Source organism: Pseudorca crassidens, chromosome 1 (assembly GCF_039906515.1).
Source record: "Pseudorca crassidens isolate mPseCra1 chromosome 1, mPseCra1.hap1, whole genome shotgun sequence".
Lineage (NCBI taxonomy): Eukaryota > Metazoa > Chordata > Mammalia > Artiodactyla > Delphinidae > Pseudorca > Pseudorca crassidens.
In genome coordinates this window covers 188,605,233-188,628,225 of record NC_090296.1, presented here as the reverse complement: position 1 = coordinate 188,628,225, position 22,993 = coordinate 188,605,233, and the positions used below count along the sequence as shown (strand labels likewise).

Sequence of the window (22,993 nt, the reverse complement as noted above, 5' to 3'; positions counted from 1 at the left end):
GGAGAAAAACTGCTGATTGAGGCAATTAAAATCTATGCTGGAATCTATCACCAAGGACCTCAGCCTGGGCAGAGAAATGAACGCACACTTCTTGGAAGGGGACTGGGAAGAGAGCTAGAGCCGGCTGGGTGGACGGCCGATGGGGGGATGGGATCAGGTCATTTGGTGACCTTGGCCTGCGGAGGCGCGCAAGGGCCCTCTGCTTACGTGTCACGGGAATCGGTGTGTGCGTGGGAAGCGTGCACCGAGTTTCCAGTAAGCAATCTGAGCTGTCCAAAGGCGGAAAGAAGGCATGGCCTGCTGGGCCCTCGTTTTAGAGGGCCTCAAATCAATGCCCTCCCGATCCCCCAAGGGAATCTTCACGATAGGGTGGGGTGGGGGGAAACGGGAGTTTCGCTATTTCTGAGGCTTGGTGGTAAGGGGTTTCTCCTTTCCTGAGAAAGTCATAATCTCTCCTCTCTTACATTTTCCTTTCTCTACAAGCTGTTAAACAAAGGGAGGGCGCCTTGAGAATTTGGGGCCCGTTGAGTTCGCGTTGCTTTCCCTTGGCAGTTAAGATCAGTGTCAAGTTTGCCTTGCAGCTCCTGGGTGCGCAGAGAGAGGGTGAGGATGACCGTGGCTGGGAAAGTGCTGCGTCCGGCCTCCCGCGGAGCATTCCTCAGCGTGCTGCTCCCCTTGGGCGAGCGCTTCTCATTTCCACTGTGTTCACGGGACTTTCTTTCTCTGCTCTCAGAACCACGTTACCAAAGCTGCTGCTAAAGCAGAGACCCATGGCTCCTCAGTCTTGGCTACCACCCCTCGACCCTCGCTTAGGGAGGGCGTCATGGGTCCCGGGGACCATGGGCCGTGGGGCACGTGCCCGAGCCTGGAGGATCCGTAGGATCTGCACCGTGGCCTCCGGACCTGAGCCCAGGCGTGGGAGCGGGGAAGGGCACTGGACGGGTCCGGCCTTAGGCCTGGCGCAGAGCCTGCCGTGCCGAGAAGCCTGCGTCAAGCTGTGGCCGCGCGGTTGGCACGAACCCTGGCCTGCATCCCACCCCTGTTTCCGGCGATCCGGGCTCCAGTGCTCCAGTGGATCCAGGCGACAACTCCAGGGGGGTAAGGACTTCGTGGGCTGGCCGTCCGCGCCGCTGGCAGAGCAGCTCCATGGCTGCTGCTCCAGCGGCGCTGATGCGAGCCGGAGAGACCCGTCCTTTGTTTAAACACACACCAAATCCTGCACACGTTTCGCTTCGAGTCAGCAAGGCTGGAGTTGCTGAACTTTTCTGCTATGAATGAGCGGTCAAAAACCAAAAGGTTCTTTAAAACAAGTATTTAACACACACACAAAGCCGCAAAGAAAGAAACGGATTAAAATACGAGAAAGGTAGAAATCACAAAGCCCGAATTTAATAGATTTTTTTAACGCGATGACTTTAAATCCTACTGTTTAAACTGCATTAAATCCCGCAACTCCAGGGTATTTTGAATCTAATGGTGGTATTTTTATGTTTCTTATTTAACACACCCTCTTCAGATACACGCGGTATCTGATTTGTCTTTCCTCAACGCCGGCCCAGCCTAGACGAAAATTTGCTTTATAAAGACTGTCATCTCGAAAAAGAGCCCACTCCCCCCTCACTCGGGCCTGGGTTTGGAGATAACAAAAGAGCTCTGGGAGGTAATAATTACCGTCATTAGTTCTCAAAGGAGGCAGCCACTGAATGGGAAGGGGAGGCGGGCCAGCGCTTGGGGAGAGCTTTCGAAGGCCCTTCCTCGAGTAAGGGAAGAGAAAGCCACGCGCCAGGGGCTGCCGGAGGTGGCCGGTTTCCTTGGCTGACCTATTTTTTGTCCGTAGTTTACCCAGAAATTGCGTTGCAGGCCTGCCGAAGAATAGTGCGCGCTACAAGTTTTCCCTGGTGTCCTCCCAGCGCTTAGGTGTCAAAGGACAAAGAAGGAGAGATGGAAAGAGAGAAGGAAAAAGGAGAGAAAACAAAGAAATTAAAAAAAAAAAAAGGAGAACAAAAACATTGCAACCGTTCACCGCACGTGTTTGCTATTCTCTTTTCTAGTCCCACTTAAAAAGGTGGGGGAGGAGGGATGGATTTTAGGGAGGGGTCCAACTGCCTCTCTGTCCAGCATCCGGCTGGGCTGCCAAGGCTCTGGCCTGCAGGAGCCACTCTGGAAGCTTGGACTGAGTAGGCCCGGCCACGAAGCAGAGCTCATTTTTCCCCCTAAGGCCTCCTGGTGGTGGGTGGACGGGTGAGAAGCGGACGAGGGGGCCGGGCCACCTCAGGTTACAGGTCCCCCTCCATCGCCCACCCCAGGGTATGGTGCTCGGCAGCGCTGCTTTCGTGGGTGCCTAGGCCGGGCGCAAGCACAGCCGTGCCGACGGTCCACACCGCGGAGGTGGCTCCTCGCTCCGGATGGAGGCCGCGGCGTGAACCCAGGTTACGGACCGGGGCCTGAGCGCACTTGGCCTCGGAGCTCAGCCCTGCCGCAGTGGGAGGTTTCCCCTTGCGCAGGTCCTCCTGGTAAAAGGAAGAGGTTGTCCACGTCACCGCTGGGGACCTTTCCATGCCAACTGTTTGGGATGGAGACAATCGTACCACCCACCGGGCGAGTGGCGCAACTAACGCTCTCGGCCAGCTGCACGCGCCCTCACTCTCCCCTCGAATACTCTTCCCAAGTTCCCTGGCTCGGGGCCGCGGGCGCACGAGCCGGGGACGCCGGCAGAAGAGACAAGCCCCCTTCCAGCCAAAACGCTGCTCCCACCTCCGCCGTCCAAGATACCACCGCACCCCTTTCCATCACCCTCTCCGGGCTGTGTAGACGCAAAGGGCGTCACTTCCATAGAAGAGCTTAACCTGGGTTTTTAAATAAGATGCAGTCGACTGAAGAAGGCAAAAGGTTGCCTGCCCACCGCCCTCCTCTCCGTCTTACATACACTAAAATCCAGAGCAGTGGAGACGGCCCCAGATCTGCAGACTAGGAGAACCTTAAAAATCCGACCGTTCAGCTCGGTGGCGGGACTAAAATTTTTATAGGCGGGGCCAGAGGAGGACACCTCGGTTGGGAGGGCTGTGCGGGGTGAGAGAGAGAGTCTGTGTGAGCGAGCGCGCTGTGTTGCTGGACTTGGAGCTTTGTCTAGAGGCCACGTTTGTGTCTCACTTACGGGGTTCTACGTTAGATGGTAAGTTTGGGATGGCTGGGGGGAGGGGCGTTGTTCGCTGATGGAGACCGAAGACACCGCACCCTCCCTCCCTGGACGCTGCCACCTGCCACCAGCACAGCCGGACAGCAGGAGCCTGGGCCCAAGGCCCAAGGGGGAATCCAGCGGACCAGCCCCGAAAGCCGCGAAATTTCCAAGGCACTTCCTTTATTTAATAACCTTAATGACCAAGGGAAAGGATGAAGTTCATCTTCAAAGCCACCCCTCGCCCCCCGCCCCGGCTTTGTTCTGTCCTCACAGACTCAACCCGTCAGCGAGGACGCCGCAGGCCTGGCAGAGCCGTTTCCGAGAAAGACGAAATCTGTGAAGTTACCCAAAAGGAGAGAGGAGGGGTCGGCGAGAGCTCAGGCGCAGTCGGGTCCACAGGAGTCGCAAACAAGTGAACAAAGAGACACATTGGGGGCCAGGGCCAGGGATGCCCAAACCGGCGGCTGGTGGGAGTGGAGGATGCGGGAGCGCGGAGACGCGGCGTCCGAAGGGCTCTCCGCCCTCCGAGCACCAGAGGCTGGCCCGGGCACTCGAGGGGTGAGCACAGCGGGCAGCCCCCGCCAAGGCCAGGGCTGCGGCCCCAGCGCCTGATGGCGCAGTGCCTGAGGATCCCCCGCCTCGGCCCCGGCAAGCTCCGCAGTCTCGGGCACATGCCGACGGCGCTGGCCGCCGAGCAGCGGGGCTACACATGCTGAACGAGGCGCCGGCGCTGGGAGGTTTTGCGCAGGAGCCTCCTGTAGTCGTAGGGGCTGGCGGTGGGCCCATTCTCCTCCTCCTCGCGGTCCCCCGCCGCCCAGCACCTGCGAGCGAGACCCGGGGCCGAGCATCAGCGGCGCCACCGCGCGCCGCGCATCCCCGCCCACCCCGAGTCAGGCGGGTCCTCCTCCCACACCTCCCACCAAACTGCGGGCGTTTCATAACCGCACGTTCAAGACAGCAGGGCAGTGACCAAACGGATCTGCGACATCGCCTCAGCAGGTTTTCAAAACTCCTGAGCGAGGAGCAGAAGGGTTGGTGGAACCTGGTGGAACCCGGTTGTTTGAATGACAGCTAAGTAAAGCATCAGAAGGTGTAGTTCAGAGAGGTGAGTTTGGTTTGGCTTGAAATAAATTCACAACCAATAAACAAACACTTTAGTACGTTCTGGTCAAACAGGAAACTCAAGGCGCCTATACAGACAACCATCATTTTGCAACTGCTCAGTTGTTTCCTTAAAACGCTGCCCCCAAATGTGACCCACCCCTCTGTTAGCCGCAAGGAGTGGGTCCTGTCAGCTTTTCTAATCCTTCCACGTTTTCAGGGAGGCTGCTGGGTCCCCTTCCTGAACCCACTGCTGGGAAGCCCTTCCAACGTTTACCTTTAGGGTCTGCAGCTTGCCTGGGGAAGTGGGGAGCTCCCTAAAATGCAGCTACAGTCATTCTTTCATTTATTCATCAGCCACCAGCGTAGGCGATGGGTGAACACAAGTCCCTGCTTTCCCAGCGTTTCCCGTCTAGTGCGGGAGAGGACCATGGACAGCTCCAACACACCAGGGGGCGGAAGGTCTACAGAGTCTACAGAGAAGTAAAGCAGGTTCATGGGGAAAGGCTGACGCGCGCGCGTGTGTGTGTGTGTGTGTGTGTGTGTGTGTGTGTGTGTGTGTCCAAGCAATTTCATAGAGGGTGATCAGGAAAGGCCTCTCTGATAAGGTGACATTGGACGAGAGGCCTGAAAGAACGGGCGGAGAGTCAGGCAGATCTCTTGGGGAAGGGCAGTCACTCCAGGATGATGCAAGACCCACGTAAAGGTCCCAAGATGAGGGTGCGTATTGTGTTCATGGCACAACAAGGAGGCCACTGCGGCATGAATGGGGCAAGCAAGGCGGAGAATAGAGAGGGACGAGAGCAGGAGGAATGAGGGGACAGTGTGACAGACAACATAGAGCTGTGAGACCATGGCAAGAATTTGAATTTTACTTAGAGCAAGAGACAAACTGGAGGTTTCCGAGTTGAGTGGTTCAGTGGAAGTAAGGAGGCCTGTTAGAGACACTGTAATAGTCTTCAGCAAGACTGGCAGGCTTAGGCTTGTGGAGGTTAGAATTGGTCAAATTTTACTTATCTTGGTAGGTCAATCTGGAAGAGTTTGCTGAATGGATGTGGGGTGTAAAAGAAAGGAATCAAGAATGTCTCCAAGGTTCTTACCTTAAACCATAGGAAAAGTGAGGTTGCCATTTAACAATATGGGGAAGGCTACAGGAGAGCCCCTCATGGGGGAGGGGGAGATAAAGATTTTGGTTTCAGTTGTGCTAACTTTGAGATACTTACTAGATATTCAAGAGAAGATACTGAATAGGCGGTTGGATATATAAGCCCTGACCTACGCTAGAGATTTCAGTTTGGCAATTTTAGGTAAATAGATGACCTTTAAGGTCATGAGAGTATGTGTTGATGATGCAAACAAAGGACTGGGACTCTCCAGTGTTGAGAGATCAGTGAAATGAGGAGGAATCAGCGAAGAAGAATGAGAAGCAGAGGGTGAGGTAGGAGGCAAACCAAGGGAAGGAGCTGCTGTCCTGGAGGCCAATGAAGAAAACGTTTAAAGAAAGAGTGTCAAATGCTGCTGATAGGGTGAGATAAGGATTGAGAATCATCACTGGATATGGTGACCTTGGCAGGGACAGTTTCCATGGAATGATGGGAATGGAAACTTGAGTATGTGGCTCAAGAAAGGATGGGAAGAGAGGCCCAGGAGGAGGTAGGATCTCGCCCATCTATTTACTCTTCTGCTGTAATGAAGAGCAGGAATACGGGTGTTTTGGAAAGTCAAGGATGACTTCCAGATCGAGTCAAAGGTACTTTTTATGATGCGTCCAATTGGATCATGTTCGCACATTGTCAGAAATGATTTGGTAAAGAGAACAAACATTCAAGGTGCAGAAGAGAGAGGGGACAGTTGCAGGACAATGTTCTGGTGGACATGGAAGGACTAGAATTCAGTGCACAAAGGGAAGGTTTGGTCTTAGCTACAAGGACAGTCATCCATGTTATCACTGACTACCTTGCACTTGCTTTCATTCATTCAAATTCATGAGACACTCAAATCATCATTGCTTTTGTCCCTGATTCCCAGACCTGCTCATACCTTCCTGGTGTACTTGGGTGGTGTGTGTGTGTGTGTGTGTGTGTGTGTGTGTGTGTGTGTGTGTGTGTGTGTGTGTGTGTGTGTGTGTGTGTGTGTGTGTTTATGTTCAGATAAATATATATATATTTATTTATTTATCTGAGTACACTATACAGAGAGAGTATGTATTATATAATATATATAAATATTTTATCAGAATAATATATTAGTATCTATATAAAATATGTACTATATATTTCTATATAGGATAAATATATAATATTTATTAGATAATTTAATATATATAATAAGATATATAAAATATTCTTTCTACAATAACATCTTCCAACATATAGCTTGGCCTGAAGCTTCTCTAATTGTCCCAAAAGGTCCTTTAGAGCTGTTTTTCTGTTTTGTTTTTGTTTTCTATTTTAAAGCCAAGATCCTATCAAGGTTGACCTACTGCACTTGGTTGTTTTGTCTCTTTAATCTTCCTTAGTTTAGAAATATCCCACCTTGGAGTTACCTGTCTGCAGGGTTAGATAAGAATCCTTTCTCTCTCAAGTCCAGATCCTCAGAGACAGATATAAGGATCGTATCTTGGACAGGACTGCATCACTCCCTCCTCAAGCACCCAGCGTGGGTGCTAAAGGTTATCAGCTCTAAATTCACAAAGGCCTGTGTTCAAATTCTAACCCCATCATTTATTATCTAGGTGACTGTTTGCAGTATGAAACTAAGCAGGCTTAGCTTCCTCATCTGTAAAATAGGGCAAGGAGAGTAACCATCTCGCTAGCTCCTGTGAGGGTTAAATGAGATAAGAGCAAAGGTAACAGGATAAGAGCACAGCCTAGCACACCGCGAGCGCTCCGCTGAGGTGAGCTCCCAGCTTCTAGTCTAATGAACTGCCTTGACATCCAGAGACGCCACTGGAACACCAGGGAGTGAACACGTTCACAGCAGATGTGTGCCTGCCGCTGCGGGGAGGGGAGAACACGCCTGAGGGGAGGCAGACTGGCTTGTTAAAACGGGAAGTGGGTGCGTCAGTGAGAAGCCATTTGAGCAAAGAGTGAAAGCCCTTGGATTTTAGTTCACTCACTCAATGTGGGACTTCGGGCAAGTCCCTTAATCTCTCGGGCACTTGGTAATTCTCCCATATAGAACTCTGTGGTTGGACCAGAACATCTCTAAGCTCCAAGATGGAAGAATACATCTTCTTTTGGAGACAAGGGGCAGAAACCATAGTTCTGGACAAGCAAATAAAGATGATGACAGCCACCATTTATGGAACACCTCCCCGGCGCCATGTCTCGCATTAAGTGCCCCGTATTCATCGTTTCATTTAATCTCTCCAACAACACGGCGAGGCAACTAGTAAATCCTTTTGCAGATGTGAAAACAGAAGCTTAAAGAGGTCTAGTAACACTGCAAGGTCACTCAGCTACTAAGTGGCAGAATTGGGACCCAAATCTGAGACCATCTCGCTCTAAACCCTCTTCTCTTAACCACATAGCACACTGTGCAAGAGGCAGCTATGTGGGGGGTCTGCGTGCCCTGGGCTGACAGAGTGTTCACTTAGGATTTTGGAAAAACAGCTTTTCATTGCCTGGCGCTGCTCCCATTTCTCATATACCACATGTCCATCTTATTATGTGCCCTCAATTTCAAAACTTTACAAAGAATTTTTTGGGGAAAGAAAAAAACATTCCCAAAGTAGTAAGTAAGCTACAAATGGTCTAAGTTAAATGTCAAACAAAGTTGGTGGCAAAGTGAAAATCAAATCCAAAATACATATTTCTGTATGAATATTTCTCCTCAATTTTTTGTTTTTGGTCTGACATCACTGATTCTGAGAAATTACACAGCATAATCGAGAAACCAATAAGTAAATGAAATCACACTGGTTAGAGCTTAAACACAGGTTTTGGATATTATTAAACACAGATATTGTTTATAATTATATAGTATGACCACATAATTTATCATCCAAACCAAACAACTTTTAAAAGGGAGTGCTTTTGATGATTACACCAAGAAAACAGGTAAAAACCGGGATTGTGCTAGAAAAACTGGGATGTCTGATTACCTTACCATAATCCTTATGATTTTACTTTTAAACAACACATCAATCATAAGACGCAATGCTCAGTAAGAACGCTTTGTCATTAGTCCATACGTAAATGAAAATGCTTTAGAAATGGAATGGTGAGTATAAAATTGAAAATGCTGTACTTCAACGTACGTTTATTACCTTTCATCAGCTTTAAAACATTGATTCTGGAGTTCTTGCTGTTGTCTTCGTTCTCTTAAACTAAGGTTGTGTTCCTCTGGTCCAGGATGACTGGGCAAAATTTCCTTATAATAGAAATCTTCCAAATCTAATAATTTTCCCTGACTGCAAATGAACACATAAACACACCACAGTATCAAGCTGTCTACTCACTTAAACTTACAAGATACTTGTTTTCTTCGTTTAAAGTATTTACGATAATTAAGCAGTAACACATGTATGTCAACAGGAATGAGAGAGGTCTTGAAATGTGCAAAAACAGTATATACCGTAAATTAAAAAGAAAAACAAACCCCTCACTTCTTACCTTTAAGAGGGCATTAGCTGCTGGGACAGCCTTTCCAAGTTCTACCACTTTCCAAGTTCAACTTGGCACAAAACTAGTAGTTACTAGATAGCCGGTGATTATAATGCTCACTTGGCCAGTCTACATCAGGACTCACAACTGACCCTTGGGCCACCATGAGGAAAGCTGGCCTTTATGTACTAACACAAGCACTTCCCAATTTTATCAGCCCACTGAGGCACATCATGTGTCATGAGCTTACCTTACTTCCTTCACAGGTAACCTTCTGTCCTTCCCTACCCCTGTGTCTCTAGGGGACTGATTTCTCTGCTAGATTTTAATTTCTGCACACAACACACACACAGGGGTGTGTCCTCAACCGTTTTCATTCTTGGATCTAGTCAAACTGCACTCTGGTTCCTGTGGTACTCGGTATCTCTGGTCTGATGGAACTTCATCTAAGGTCAACAGGTGTCAGTCTGAAAAACTACTGGGTGTTACAGTACTTTGGGGAAAAGTGCTTTTCAAGTTAAGATACCAATCTATAAATGAACTTTCAGAATGCCACTGATTCATAAATCGGAACTCTGTGTCCACTCATGCTTAATAGAAGAACCCTCGATTGTTTTGAGCACTGTCCGGAAATTCGTTGCTTGAAATATAATATTAAAAGAGTAAAGCACTGGTGGGCTGAAATGTTATAGGGAAAGGGGAATAGTGTGAATAGAAGTGGGCCACACACGCAGGTGACAAAAACCTCATCTTCCTAACAAATACATAAACATTATAAAAAGTGATTTAGCTTGTGTTGAAGAACAAAAAAGTACAAAGAGTTTGGGGAAAGAAAGTTCATGAACATGAGCATGCTCAAACTGCTCAATCAAAACCATATTAATGGGACAAGAAAAGCAAATTCCATACTGGACGGTACAATTTATTAAAAACTGTTTGAGTTCTCAGTAAATAACTTGCACTGTGTTATCTCAGTATATTTCCGATAGGTAAGATCTTATAAATTACATATAAACCTCATATGTATAATATAAATGTATTGAGAGCACACTACTTCCCAAAATCTATCCACATAAAATGGGTGGTTTTTAATCATAATTTGAACATATGGAGTTATATTTTGGTTTGAGAAGATGACATTAAAGTTAGACATAATAATTACCTATCTTTCCTCGATCTTCGTTTTTCTTCTTGGATTGACTTCTAAACAGAATAGAATAATTAAAAAAGACTCTATATCATATTATGATCTTAATAGGATTAATTTATATATTACTATAGTATTAACATATAAATGTATTCCTATAAAGCTGATTTAGAAATAAGCAAGTGGATAAAATATATTTACAATCTAAAGAAATTGTACTCAATTAAAAATTTTAGTTTACTCAAATTTTACTAATTATGAATTTGTGTTGCTGTTTTTTTTTAACCAGGCCGGGAATGAAATTAATCTTTGCATCCCATATAAAAAAAGAGTTTACCACACAGTGGTGACCAGTCTATACAAGATTACATAACGTCTATCTACCTACAAATGGGGACAAAATGTCAGACTTTCTGGAAAGTCTATCTCTCTATCACAAATGTAGTTGTATTTAGGCAGGTTAATTAGGCTGCTTTGATGTCATCCTTGTCTGCAGGTAAAGCAGATGGGTGGATAGTTAGGGCAGCTGCAACAGGACACAGAAGAATGGAAATCTGACTTCATTAACCTATAGGAGCCCACTTATGGCATAAGAGTAGCAGCATGGATGACACATATGTTCACTGCAAAATGTTTTTTCATAATTGGAAATTTGATGTATCACGGCATACTTTGGAATGTTTAAGTATAAAAATAACTAGATATATTTTAATCAGTAATTCAATTTGAACAAAGTGGTATTTCATTTAATCTTACATATAAAGCAGTATTCTCTTTTGTATTGTGACATTAGTCATGTGTTTCACTGTGTTCTAGCTCAATGCATTTGAACTCCTATATTTACATGTTGAAAAGAAGATATATGTCTTTTAGGCTGAGAAAACAAATACCACACTCACCTTGAACAAGCTTAAGATATTATAATTGTGGCAACCCTAATGCAAGTATCAAGTTGGGTGGCACCATAAAAGTGCAAGATAAAAAAAATGTCAATTAATAATGGTTTGTGGGCTTCCCTGGTGGCGCAGTGGTTGAGAGTCCGCCTGCCGATGCAGGGGACGCGGGTTCATGCCCCAGTCCGGGAAGATCCCACATGTCGCAGAGCGGCTGGGCCCGTGAGCCATGGCCGCTGAGCCTGCGCGTCCGGAGCCTGTGCTTCGCGACGGGAGAGGCCACAACAGTGAGAGGCCCGCATGCCGCAAAAAAAAAAAAATAATAATAATAATGGTTTGTAAATATCTAGGGTTTTCCCAAGTTATCCTTAGACATACTGAATCATTTTTTTCTCATAACTTATCATTTGTAATAACTTAAAATGTTAGATGAGGCAAATAGTTCATAGTTCCTTTTATTCTTATCGTTGGTATTTTAGTGGGTGGATGAGGTGGAAATGAATGCTTTCCTGCATCAAGTCTGGGAGTGGACCATTCAGGAAGTAACAATGTAAGGGGCAGGACACCAATTACATTCCTGTCCTTCCCGCTTCCTGTTACTTCACATTCTTGACACAGTGCCCTAGGCTAGGAGGTGCTTACAAATAATGCTATTACCAGCATAAGCACAACGGCCCCTAGCAGTTCAGTTAATGATCCCTGGGAGCAGGGTGGTGTTTGCTGTGGTGGTTGCCTTAACAGAAGAGGTCCTGCCTCCTTGATCATCTGAAAGAAACGTCTCTCTTGTCCTTGATAACCATTTTCTATAATCCAAAATGATGCTGAGTAACAGAGATCCCCTTTCTACAACCAAGAATCAAATAACGTTCCACCCTGGCGAGGACCCCTTTTTATTCTGGATCAGCACTTCCACCTGGGAGATGGTGTGGACAAGCTGATTCTCAGTTACAGGAATTCTTAGAAGAGTAAATACTGTCTGGGCTTATTTCGCTCTTGCCGGTGCTAGAATAGTCTAATGAAATGTAATTCAATGATATACTTTTCCAAAAATTATTTAAGATGGTTTATAATAGAAGCAATTATGTAATCAAGGTAATAAAATAGGAGCTGTAAATCAGGAACAAAGCGGGAGGAAGAAATGAGTGTTAAGACAGAGCTTTACAGTTAGTTGTCTCTCAGTCCCCTAGGCTCTAGGGCTAAAGGGACGTATGAAATGGCATTATTGATCATGAAGAAGGATATTGCATTTCCTGGAAGAGGACTTAATATGAATTTTATCACACAGGACTGTATATTAGGAGCATTTACACACACACCTCGGAGATATTGCAGGTTTGGTTCCAGGCCACTGCAATAAAGCAAGTCACACAAATGTTTTTGGTTTCCCAGTGCATATAAAAGTTACGTTTACACTCTACTATAGTCTATTAAGTGTGCCATAGCATTATGTCTAAACAAATGCATACCTTATTTTAAAAATGCTTTATTGCTAGAAATGCCATAAAACTGCCGGTGGAGGGTTTGAAATACTACAAGAATTACCAAGAGACACAGAGACAGGAAGTGAGCAAATGCTGTTGGGAATATGGTGCCAATAGACTTGCTGAATGCAGGGTTGTGACAAACCTTCAGTTTGTAAAAAAAAGAAAAAAGAAAAAAACAGTACCTGTGAAGCACAATAAAGCGAGATATGCCTGAATTACTAAGACCAATGATGTTTGCAATCAGAGTTTTGATATGACAAATTACAAACCTGAGATTTTAAATGCAAAAGAAGAAGCAAATGTCCTATGGCCGTTTCTTATCAAACTAGAGTAAAGAAGAGAGAAAGACAAGGAAACAGAGATGACTTACGGAGGAGATATCCAGTGAGGATGTTTCTTGAGGAGGCCTTTGAAAGAACAGAGGTCTGAGCTCAGAGGACTGAAGAAGCCATTCCTCAGTCACTGCATCTCACTCCCTCTCCCTCCCACCTGACATAAAGAAATACATTTTATCGTAAGACTTTAAAATTCACCATTACATCATGGCGGACACAGTCTTACTTCCCTTTTGGAAATACACGAATATATAATGTATTCAGAGGCCTTCACAAGGATGAAGAGGGTAGCCAAAATATAGACATAACAAAAAAGGGACCTGGAAGTGGCCAAACCACCTACTGCTGTGGTTGAGGGAAAGCCCCAGAAAAATAATGGGACCGGAAGGGACTTGTGATGTGACGGGGTCCATTACTCACTTCCTGAGGAAGCTGTTGGCATGGAGTCATTTTGCTGATGGCTGCACAGCTTCTACGTGTTAGAGCAGACACCACACGCCGTGACAACGGGGCGTGAGCGTTCAGCTGATGTTCTCTCCTCCACAGCCACGTTTCTAAGCTTCAGCTTACTCTTATTTTGGACACGACAACAGCAACATTCCCCAGATGTAGGAGATTAAGAGCATCAAATCATAGAAGAGAGCTAGTATTGATGTTAAGGCAGTCGGAATGACCACCCTAAGTGGTGGCATCCAAGGAGAAACGAAAGCTGTATTAACAGGTGAGACATCTGTCAGCGCAGCTGCTCGTGTCGGGCAAGCATGAGGGAGGGGTGTCTTGTCCACAGCTCGGCAGCCTGAGAGCCTCGTCTAAAGTAAGTCGTGTGTTATTTAGCAAATAGTCTCATGACGAGCAACAGTGGGGCCATAAGAGTGAGCAAAGTCCCTGCCTTCCTGGAGCTTCTAGTCCACAGGGGAGAGTCAGCCAGGAGACAAGCAGATACATATCTATACCTGCTGTGAAGAAGAATTAAGTAGGGCCAGGAGGATACAGAGAGACAGGTGTTACTTTAGATACGGCTGTCAGGGAGCCTCTCTGCTAAGCATAGTTCTGAATAAAGTGCAAACATTTTTGCTCACTACAGTGACCTGGGTCATGAAGAAAAGGTTTAAAATGTGCAGTATAATGTATTTGAGAAGGATGTTTGTGAAAACCATTTAAAAGTACTGAGAATGCTTTGATGGTTAAAGGGGGTAGGGCTCCATCACAGCTATAAATTTCACTTACGTGTAACACCCCAAATCTGGGTAAAGGCCAGATAAATATGAACCCATGGTGTGTTTTCACTTCAAATAATATACTAGTTTTCTATGTTTCACTGAAGCCTCAGATTTCAAGACCCAGGGTTATAAAAAGGTTTCCAGTCACTGATAAATTAAGATGCATGAAAACAATTTATATTCATTTTAAAAATAACAGTACAATGACAAAGTAAGCTTCTTGGGGGCAGGGACTCATTTGTGAATCAGCTATATATATATATATATATATATATATATATATATATAGCTGAATCAGTCTGCTGTACACCTGAAACTAATACAACATTGTAAATCAACTATAGTTCAATTAAAATTGTTATGAAAATAAATTTAAAAATAAGTAAAATTGACTGTGGTGATGGTTGTACAACTCTGTGATTATACTGAAAACCATTTAATTGTGTATTTCAGATGGATATGTGTGTGTATGTACCCACAGTATATAGATGTGTGCATATGTACCCACAGTAATAAAAGGGTGTGTGTATGTGTGTGTGTGTGTGTATGTACCCATGGTATATAGGGAGGTGTGTGTGTACATACCCATAGTATATAGGGAGGTGTGTGTGTATGTACCCATAGTATATAGGGAGGTGTGTGTGTATGTACCCATAGTATATAGGTAGGTGTGTGTACATACCCATAGTATATAGGGAGGTGTGTGTGTACATACCCATAGCATATAGGGAGGTGTGTGTGTACATACCCATAGCATATAGGGAGGTGTGTGTGTACATACCCACAGTATATAGGGAGGTGTGTGTGTACGTACCCATAGTATATAGGTAGGTGTGTGTACATACCCATAGCATATAGGGAGGTGTGTGTGTATTGTCCATAGTATATAGGTGAATGTACATATACGTATGACTGCCTTCGTGCATCACGTGGAATATGTAAAACAAACACTAGGTACTCTGATGTTTGAGGTTGGAGTCAGAGGGAGAATCTGAGCCAGAGACCAGGATTCAGAAATCAGGAGAAACTGATGTCATGGCAGCTGATGAAACTGTCCGAAGGCAATGAGATGAGAAGAGAATCTAAGATTGAACCCTAGGCAACACCAAGGGGAAGAGGACCCTTCCAAAGACACTGGAGAGAAATCAGCAGAGAGAAGGGAGAGGACCAGGAGATGGTTGATTTGAAAGTCAACCTTCATTTATGGCCGGGGAGGTGGGAAACTTAATTGCAACTCATGGGAAACATTCTCTGGGCTCTACAAGGACATGGAGGGTTGTTGCTGTCTTCACTGTGGCAGCAGGAAGTGAGAGGGGGAATAAGTATTGTAAATGGAAGGACCAGCAGGTGCAAAGGACTCGGGAGCGTGGGAGGCCACGCACTGGCAGAGGTGCCGGCAGTTAACCCTGGCCAGTGGGCACGGGGGCGAAGGAGTCTGGACTTGGTGCAGAAAGAGTTGCCGAGCCATTAGAGGGACTCTCCAGGGAGGAACACAATCAAAGTTATGGTCTAGAGAAATGTTCTGGTATGGCTTGCAGCTGAGATTAGAAGCAGTTAGGTGGGGCCTGAACTACTCCAGGTGAGGAATGAGACGGTCTGAAACAGGGTAGCTGCCGTGAGGCCAGAAGCAGAAGATGAATCAGAGCGAGCCTTTGTGGGGAGGAGTCCCACTTCAGCGTGTCTGATCAGCAGGCAAGATTCGGGATGCCTCGCAGTTTTGCTGGTTTAGGTAACCGGGCAGATGCTGGTGGCATTCACGGAGAACAGGAACCTAGAGGAAGGGCAGGCTGGCAGGGGTGATGCCGAGAGCTCCCAGGCTGCTCACCGCGAGTCAACGGGAGCTGGGAAACCAGAAGACCTCAGTACAATTAATGGCCCTGACAGCTAACAGGTGCCTTATCCGTGTCTCAGAATCCTGATCTGTGAGATGCGGATGCCACCCTCCAGGCTCTAAGATTCGATCTCACCATGTGTGTGAACACACCTCACTCTGGGCCTGGGATTTAAAAGGTGTTCAGTAAATGTCTCTTCCTCCCCCTTCCTTCTCCCCGTCCATTTACACTAAGGTTCCTCCCTGGAGAGCTCCTGCTGTGAGGCCCTTCTCTTTCTGGGTTGATATTTGCACAGCAGCTCAGATTACAGGACCAGAAGAGAGAAAGGTGGGAGGGCACAGGGGTTACAGGACTGCGGGAGAGGCGTGGACCCTGAGGAAGAGGGGTTGGCGGACAGCCAAGTGCCCAGACTGTCAGTCAAGGGAGGGGCAGGTAAGCAGAAACCGAGGCGCATCTCCTTTGCAAAGCCCTCCCTTTTGACAGGACTAGTATGGTCAGTTTCCATGCTGTTGTTAGGGGATGCTACGGCTCCCACCTGAGAACGAGAGTGAGCCACTTACATGCAGGAGAGAATAGTACGTGGAGTCTTCGGGGTTATTTAGTGTTTTGGGTTTCCGGGGCCGCCTCGGAGGTCTCAGTATTTTTGGCCCCTCTCCTCTGGAGATACCTACAAGGAAGGCGATCATAAACAAGCACAAAGGCTAGCATCAAGCACAGTTTACCGTTTGTGTTAAACAACAAATTATATACATACAACTGGGGCCAAAACTGGGAGAAAGAGGAAATTCCTTGGCTCCCCCCACCAACCCTTATTATATTCCTCATCATGTGTTTCCTTCCGATTGTCCAGTGGTCTAGGATTTTGAGAAGTTAAGGGGAAGAAAAGAAACGCACAGTTCGATAATGTGGAATGGCAGCTGAGGGTGGATGGAGCGAGCAGACAAAGCTGCCATAAAATCTCTAGAAAGGAGGATTATGCTCATAGAATCTTGTTGTCTCCTTGCCTCCCCGTCACTGGCACTACAGAATGACCCATCCATCTTTCCATTCATCCATCCATCCATCCATCCAAACACTGCATGATTCTCATTTTTTAAAGTACCACCTCGTATTATGACCCAAACCAAGAGACAGCTCAACTGCAGGCTGGACAGATATTCACCAATATTCAGAATCTCAAACTATTAGAATGTTCAGATCGGACTTTAGAATCCTTGGCCAAGAAAGAACTAGGTTTGTCCTCTTCTCCCTGCTCTTTGATAGAGCCAAGTCCTCAAACCTGCGGCAACATCATCAGAGTTTCTGAGGATCTTCACACTTTGCTGTCAGTGCTTTTGTTACAAGTGGCCTTATGTCTACAGAGTTAATAGGCCGCTTACAAACCATTTCTGTCTATTTTTCATGATTCTTGACCACCTCATCCCCTAAGTGCATTTGTGATAAATGTATCAGGGTTGGGTTGGGAGTAGGGGATGGGTGCTCACTGGAGAATGGCTTACCTTCAACAGGTATCGGAGCACACATTTCTCAGCCGGACTTTAAGGGCATCAAGGGATCATTATTGCATATAATAATGGGGCAACAATAATTCCTAATCCTCAGAGATAGAAATACACAGAGGAACTGAATTATTCCAAACGATTCTAATCAGATCAAGTCAAATCTAATCAAATCAATGAATGCTCCACACTTACTACGTGTGAGCAGCCGTGACAGGCAGCGTAAGACTGCTCCAACCAGGAGGGAGACTCACAGATGCCTAACTTTCTAGTCCCAGCCCCAGCTCACTGTGTGAACGTATTTCTCACAAGAGCATTCATATCCTAACGTGATCCAACTCATTCATTTTAAAATTTATGGGAAATTGCTGGATGACAAAAATAGATCAGCTAGTTGGGAGTATGTCATCGTGGTGTAAGGCATGGAACAGTGCAAACCAGGACAATCATTCGTTACAGTCCTTTTTAGAATAAAACAAAAGAAAACGGGATCTTTGTTAATGAGACCACGTTAATAGAGATCAGTTATAGATAGGAGGAGTAAAAGTAACTTTCCAACCAATCCCTGGAGGTTCATCTCCCATTCTCTCTCTCCCTTTTCCTCCAAAGGAGTAGACAGAGGAGGTGGAGGGAATCCAGATACCGGAGCCCTAGCTGAATCCCGTCTTAGACCATCACAGGCACGAGGAAAGATGGTAAAACCTGAATTCTCGCCACCACCAAAAACAGTGGTCTTTTATTATTTTCCTTCTCCTTATTTATCCTCTCTCCCACGGCTGATTTATTTATTTATTTATTTTTTTGCAGTATGTGGGCCTCTCACTGTTGTGGCCTCTCCCGTTGCGGAGCACAGGCTCCGGATGCGTAGGCTCAGCGGCCATGGCTCACGGGCCCAGCCGCTCCGCGGCATGTGGGATCCTCCCAGACCGGGGCACGAACCCGCGTCCCCTGTATCGGCAGGCGGACTCTCAACCACTGCGCCACCAGGGAAGCCCCAGGGCTGATTATTAAACAGCTCTTATTGGCTCTTGTCAAGTTTTATTATTTTTAAATGTATTGGCCATATGCACTTATATATCTTATTTGAGTCTGAATGGCAAGAAACATTAAAATACAGTATCAAGTTATGTTTTTAGAAACATAAAGGTGACCAGGGACTAAATTTTAACTTGACTTTAATATTATTTAAAGTCTGAATTAAAATATCAGAATATTACTACTGTAATAGCAATTAAATAAATTTAAGGTGGCAAAGAACCTGAATAAATGCCACAAAAGGGAAAAACAAACAGATTCTGGGAATAAAGGAAGTCTTGCTCTTTCTTCATTTTCTCATCAAATGTTGCCGTTCTGTCTGATTTCTATCACCAAGACTCTATAGAACCTGCCTTCTAGACAGTCAAGGGTGACCACTTTACTGCCCAAGCCAAAGGCCACTTTTCTGTCCTTATTATCTCTGACTTCATGACCATTTAACATTATCGACCACCCCTTCCCTTCATGACTGAGGGTGAGGTTTCTGCGCGCAAGACACCTTATCTCATTTACCTTTGTATTCCTGGCACTTAAGGAAATGCCTGACACATAGTAAGTGCTTAATAAAAGTTTGCTGGATGCGTAAACAATCCTTCGCCTCCTGGAATGAATCATGGTGCTCCCAGCTCCTTGTACGTTGCACAATGACCCCCTACAGATGACTTCCCAATCCATAACTCGGCTAGAACCTCTCATCCACCAGAGCTCGGCCCTAATTTCCTACCCCTGTTGAATACGTGCATCTCAAACTCTCAGACTCAGGTGAGTCAGGGGTCATCTTTCTTCTCCATCTAAGATTCTGTACACCACGACCTTAATGGCACTGTATTTCTGTCCCCCAGGTTTGTAATACTGATGTCACCCGCGCCTAATTCCTCTTCTTCGTTTCCTGGAAGCAGGCAATCAGTAAATTCTGTCAACTTTTTTGACACATTTTTTAAAATGCCTAATACTCATCCACTAGTTCTTGCTTACCCTTGCTACCATCCTGGGCTAAACTGCTCATTTAACAACCGTGGCAGCGTCTTAATGCGCCCTGTGCTTTATCTCACACATGAAAACCAGATTTTCCTTCCTTAAATACCATGATGAAATTCCACTTTCCAAAAATTCGTGATGCTTTTTTCCTTCTCCATTAAACCGAAACCTCTCCTAAATCCAAGTTACTTACAATCTCAGCCATTCCAATTTATCTCCCACTTCCCCCCAAAATGAACTACCTCCTCTGGTCAGCCTCGTTACCTAACTGGAACCCCAGCACACCACGTTTAGAGCTGTAACTTTGCTTATTCTCGTCTCATAGAAAGGTTTTTCATGGCCTCACTGAAATCTTAAGCATTCTTCAATGCCTGTCTCCACCTCCGCCTCTTCCATGAAGCTTTCACAGATGGCCCAGTCATCTCCGTCTCACGTGAACATCAATGGTACTCACAGGCTGTGCAATTTATTTGAAACGTGTTATGGGCTGAATTGTGTCCCCTCAAAATTCATACACTGAAGTCCTAACCCCCAGTTCCTCAGAATATGAAGGTGTTTGGAGAAAGGGTCTTCAAAGTGAGGTCACTATGGCCTCACTAATTCAGTATGCTCGGTGTTCCCGTAAGAAGAGGAGATTAGGACACAGACACACACAGAAGGAAGACCATGCGGAGACAGAGGGAGAAGACGGCATCTATAAGGCAAGGAGAGACCTCAGAAGAAACCAAACTTGCCAACACGTTGATCTTGGGCTTCTAGCTTACACAACTGTGAGGAAATAACATTTCTGTTGTTTAATCCCCCAAGTCTGTGGAACTTTGTTATGGCAGCCCTAGCAAAATAATGCAACACTTAATCTCATACTTCTTACTATTTTTACCTATGACTTAAAAAAAATAGTGCGACCATATGTTTTTGGATGGTGGGCATTATACCTTAGGATCTGATGCCCTCATGCTTCTTCACTGGATATGTACAGGTGGTAGGTGTTTGGAGATGCTAAAAAGCCTAACTGAATCCATTTTAGCTTAGAGACACAGTGCTAAAGTGAAGAGCAGACACTCAATAATATAATTTTCTTAACTGGATCACTATTGTCACCAGATACAAAAATAAATCCTGATTCTTCAAAGATAAATGTAAATGAAGGAACCCACAAACATCCTGAAAGGAAATCTGGATGACTTCATGAACAATCTAGGGGTACAAATGTCTTCACTAGAACTCAGAAGTCATAAAAAGGTGGCAAATGACTACAAAATACAGACCAACAGAAAAATGAGCAAAAGATGTAAGTAGCAAGTTCAAGATGAGCAAATCCAAAAAGCCAACAAGCATGAAAGGCAAATGAGCTTGTCAGCAGACAAGACAATATGAATTAAAATAACAGTGTAATATCATTTTACTCCAGGCATATTAGCTAAGATTAAAAAGAAGGATAACACTGCTGGATAGGATGTCAGAAAAAGTGAATTCAAACAAATTGTTGAAGGAAACATCTTCTTAGGGCCTTTTAGGAAAGCAATCTATCAAAACCCAAAATGCCTTTCAACTCAACGACTCCACCCCTGGAGGCTTATCCCATAAAAATATCATCAGTATACAAGGACAATTTCAGAGAAGTTTTCTGCAACATTTTTCATAGTGGCAAAAAATCGAAACAAAGTGAATACCTAACAATAGGGGAAAGGTTACATAAATTATTGTGATCTTCATATGGAATACCATATGGCTATTAAAAAGAATGATTTTTAGCTATACCTGTTGATGTGCAGGGATTCCTGCTCAGGTAGTAAGGGAGACAAGCAAGATGCATAATAAAATAATGACAAAAAATCTCTATATCTGTATGTGTCTGTAAGGGCATTTATGCACATCTACAAAAGATATAAAAGAACACATGTTTTATAAGAGCTTCCTTGATGGGGAGAGTAATGTGGGTTGGAGAGGGAGAATGGCGGTGGGCGGGACGGGGGAAGAAACAGGAAAAAAAGAGAAAATGAAAAAAATATTGCATTCAAAAGAATCCTGGAATGTATGGTATGGTCACATTTATGTAAAATTATAAATATGCATGAGGGCATGTGCATACTACAGAGATAAAAAAATCCCCAAACGTGTTGAATTTTCAGAATTTCCAATTAATTCTTATATCTTGCAGAATTGACTTTTTTCTTCACCAGGATAATGCTAAATATTCTTAAAGGGTGTCTTCCCTTAAGACATGGCCACGTAACGTGGGCAGCCAGTAAGTGAAAATTATTGAGGAATGTATTCAACAGGGTTTGACTGTTCAGATTAAATTTCCCCAGGCTATTTTGTATTTTTGAAGAGCAAACTGCCTGTGAGCTTTTCAGCATACAAATATTTCAGAAAGGCGTTAAGTTTATTTTGCCCTCTAAATTTTTGTTCCTTTGGGGGAGCACAAACACTGCCTGCCAACGTCATTCTAACCCCTTAATTACAAAAGTGACATAAACATTTATAATCACCAATTACCAGCAGCGCATCAACGCTGGCAATAGCAAAATTAGGTTTGTGACTATTTTGTATGATGTGCATGATACGTATTAACTGGTAAAGGTTGCTGCTATATTAAATAGCCAGAAGGTAAAGTATTTATTTATATTGTAGTTCTGGTAATAATTTCATTAAGCATTTGAGTTGATCAGGAATGCAATGAAAGGAAAAACATCTCAACGTTTTGCATTCAGAAGAAGACAGATTTAAAACTCATTGCCAATATTTGCTCTAGAAAACTGAATTTCAGTATATATTCTCATTTTAATCATAATTATACTATTTTACTTAAGTAAACATGCAGAGTATAATTTGCAAAAGTATCACATGTATAAATAGGATATTAGCAGCACAGAAATGCACTTATGTTATTGTAATATCTTCCTTAAGAAATCAATTGTTTAGTTTTTGTAAATTCCCATTTACAAATGGACAGTCATGAACTTTAAGCAATATAGGGACCCAGAGGAAATCTTAGAAGGGAGGAATATTCACTGCTATTTGTTAAAGGCAAGGTTCACCGTAGTCAGGTTCGCAACCTGTCTGCCTTTCACCTCATCTGCCCTTCAGCCAGGCGAGGCGCTCTTGAACAGAAATGGACGCAGGTTCTGAGCTTGTGTGGACAGTTCAGTCCCTCTGCACTCCTCTCTGCCTTGCACTGCCTCATGCTCAGAGTTCCCAGAGATATTTTCACTTCTCATGGTTGCCCTGAATTGGACCACTTGTTTTACTCCACTCTGTGTTCCCTTGAGTTTTCCTGAGGTGAAGAGCTGTAAGTCTGCTCTGAGTGTCCTGAACACTTCAGGGATGCCTTAGTGTTCAGTGGTCTGGCTCACAGGCTCCCTCTGACCTTCTCAGCAAGCAGGGAGCTGTCAGCCTCCAGCCCCATTCGGAACTGCTCAAGTGATTCCTTTAGTTCGTCTTTTCCTATCAACTGAACACCGATGCCCTAGAGCCAACTCCCACCTGTCCTTATCCTACAGCTCATGGGCTTCAAGCTTTCTGCCACTCTGGTTTGAGTACTTTGCACAAGAACCTTGAAAACTGAGCATTTAGTTTTTCAATAAATTACACTCTTAGGTTTGGGGAAGATGCTGCCCCCAGCCTGCCCCTCCTGTCTCACAGAAGAAACAGGAGAATAATGCAGCTCTATTTGTGTGGTGA

The 22,993-nt window shown here is 45.0% G+C and overlaps 1 protein-coding gene across 2 annotated transcripts in view; it reads right to left on the bottom strand.

Moving 5' to 3' along the window:
- Positions 1 to 3,427: 3,427 nt before the first annotated feature.
- Positions 3,428 to 22,993, bottom strand: part of MYO3A (myosin IIIA) — a 172,006-nt gene continuing 152,440 nt past the window's right edge. Inside the window, exons 30-33 of one of the 2 annotated variants that reach the window (XM_067704146.1) lie at positions 16,358 to 16,464; positions 10,049 to 10,089; positions 8,550 to 8,693; positions 3,748 to 3,999 (exon numbers count right to left, since the gene is read on the bottom strand). In XM_067704146.1, the coding sequence (XP_067560247.1) occupies positions 3,882 to 3,999; positions 8,550 to 8,693; positions 10,049 to 10,089; positions 16,358 to 16,464 (410 nt within the window). In that variant the 3' untranslated portion in view covers positions 3,748 to 3,881. Of the gene's footprint in view, positions 4,000 to 8,549; positions 8,694 to 10,048; positions 10,090 to 16,357; positions 16,465 to 22,993 lie in introns of both variants that reach the window. The other variant, XM_067704228.1, reaches the window with a different exon arrangement.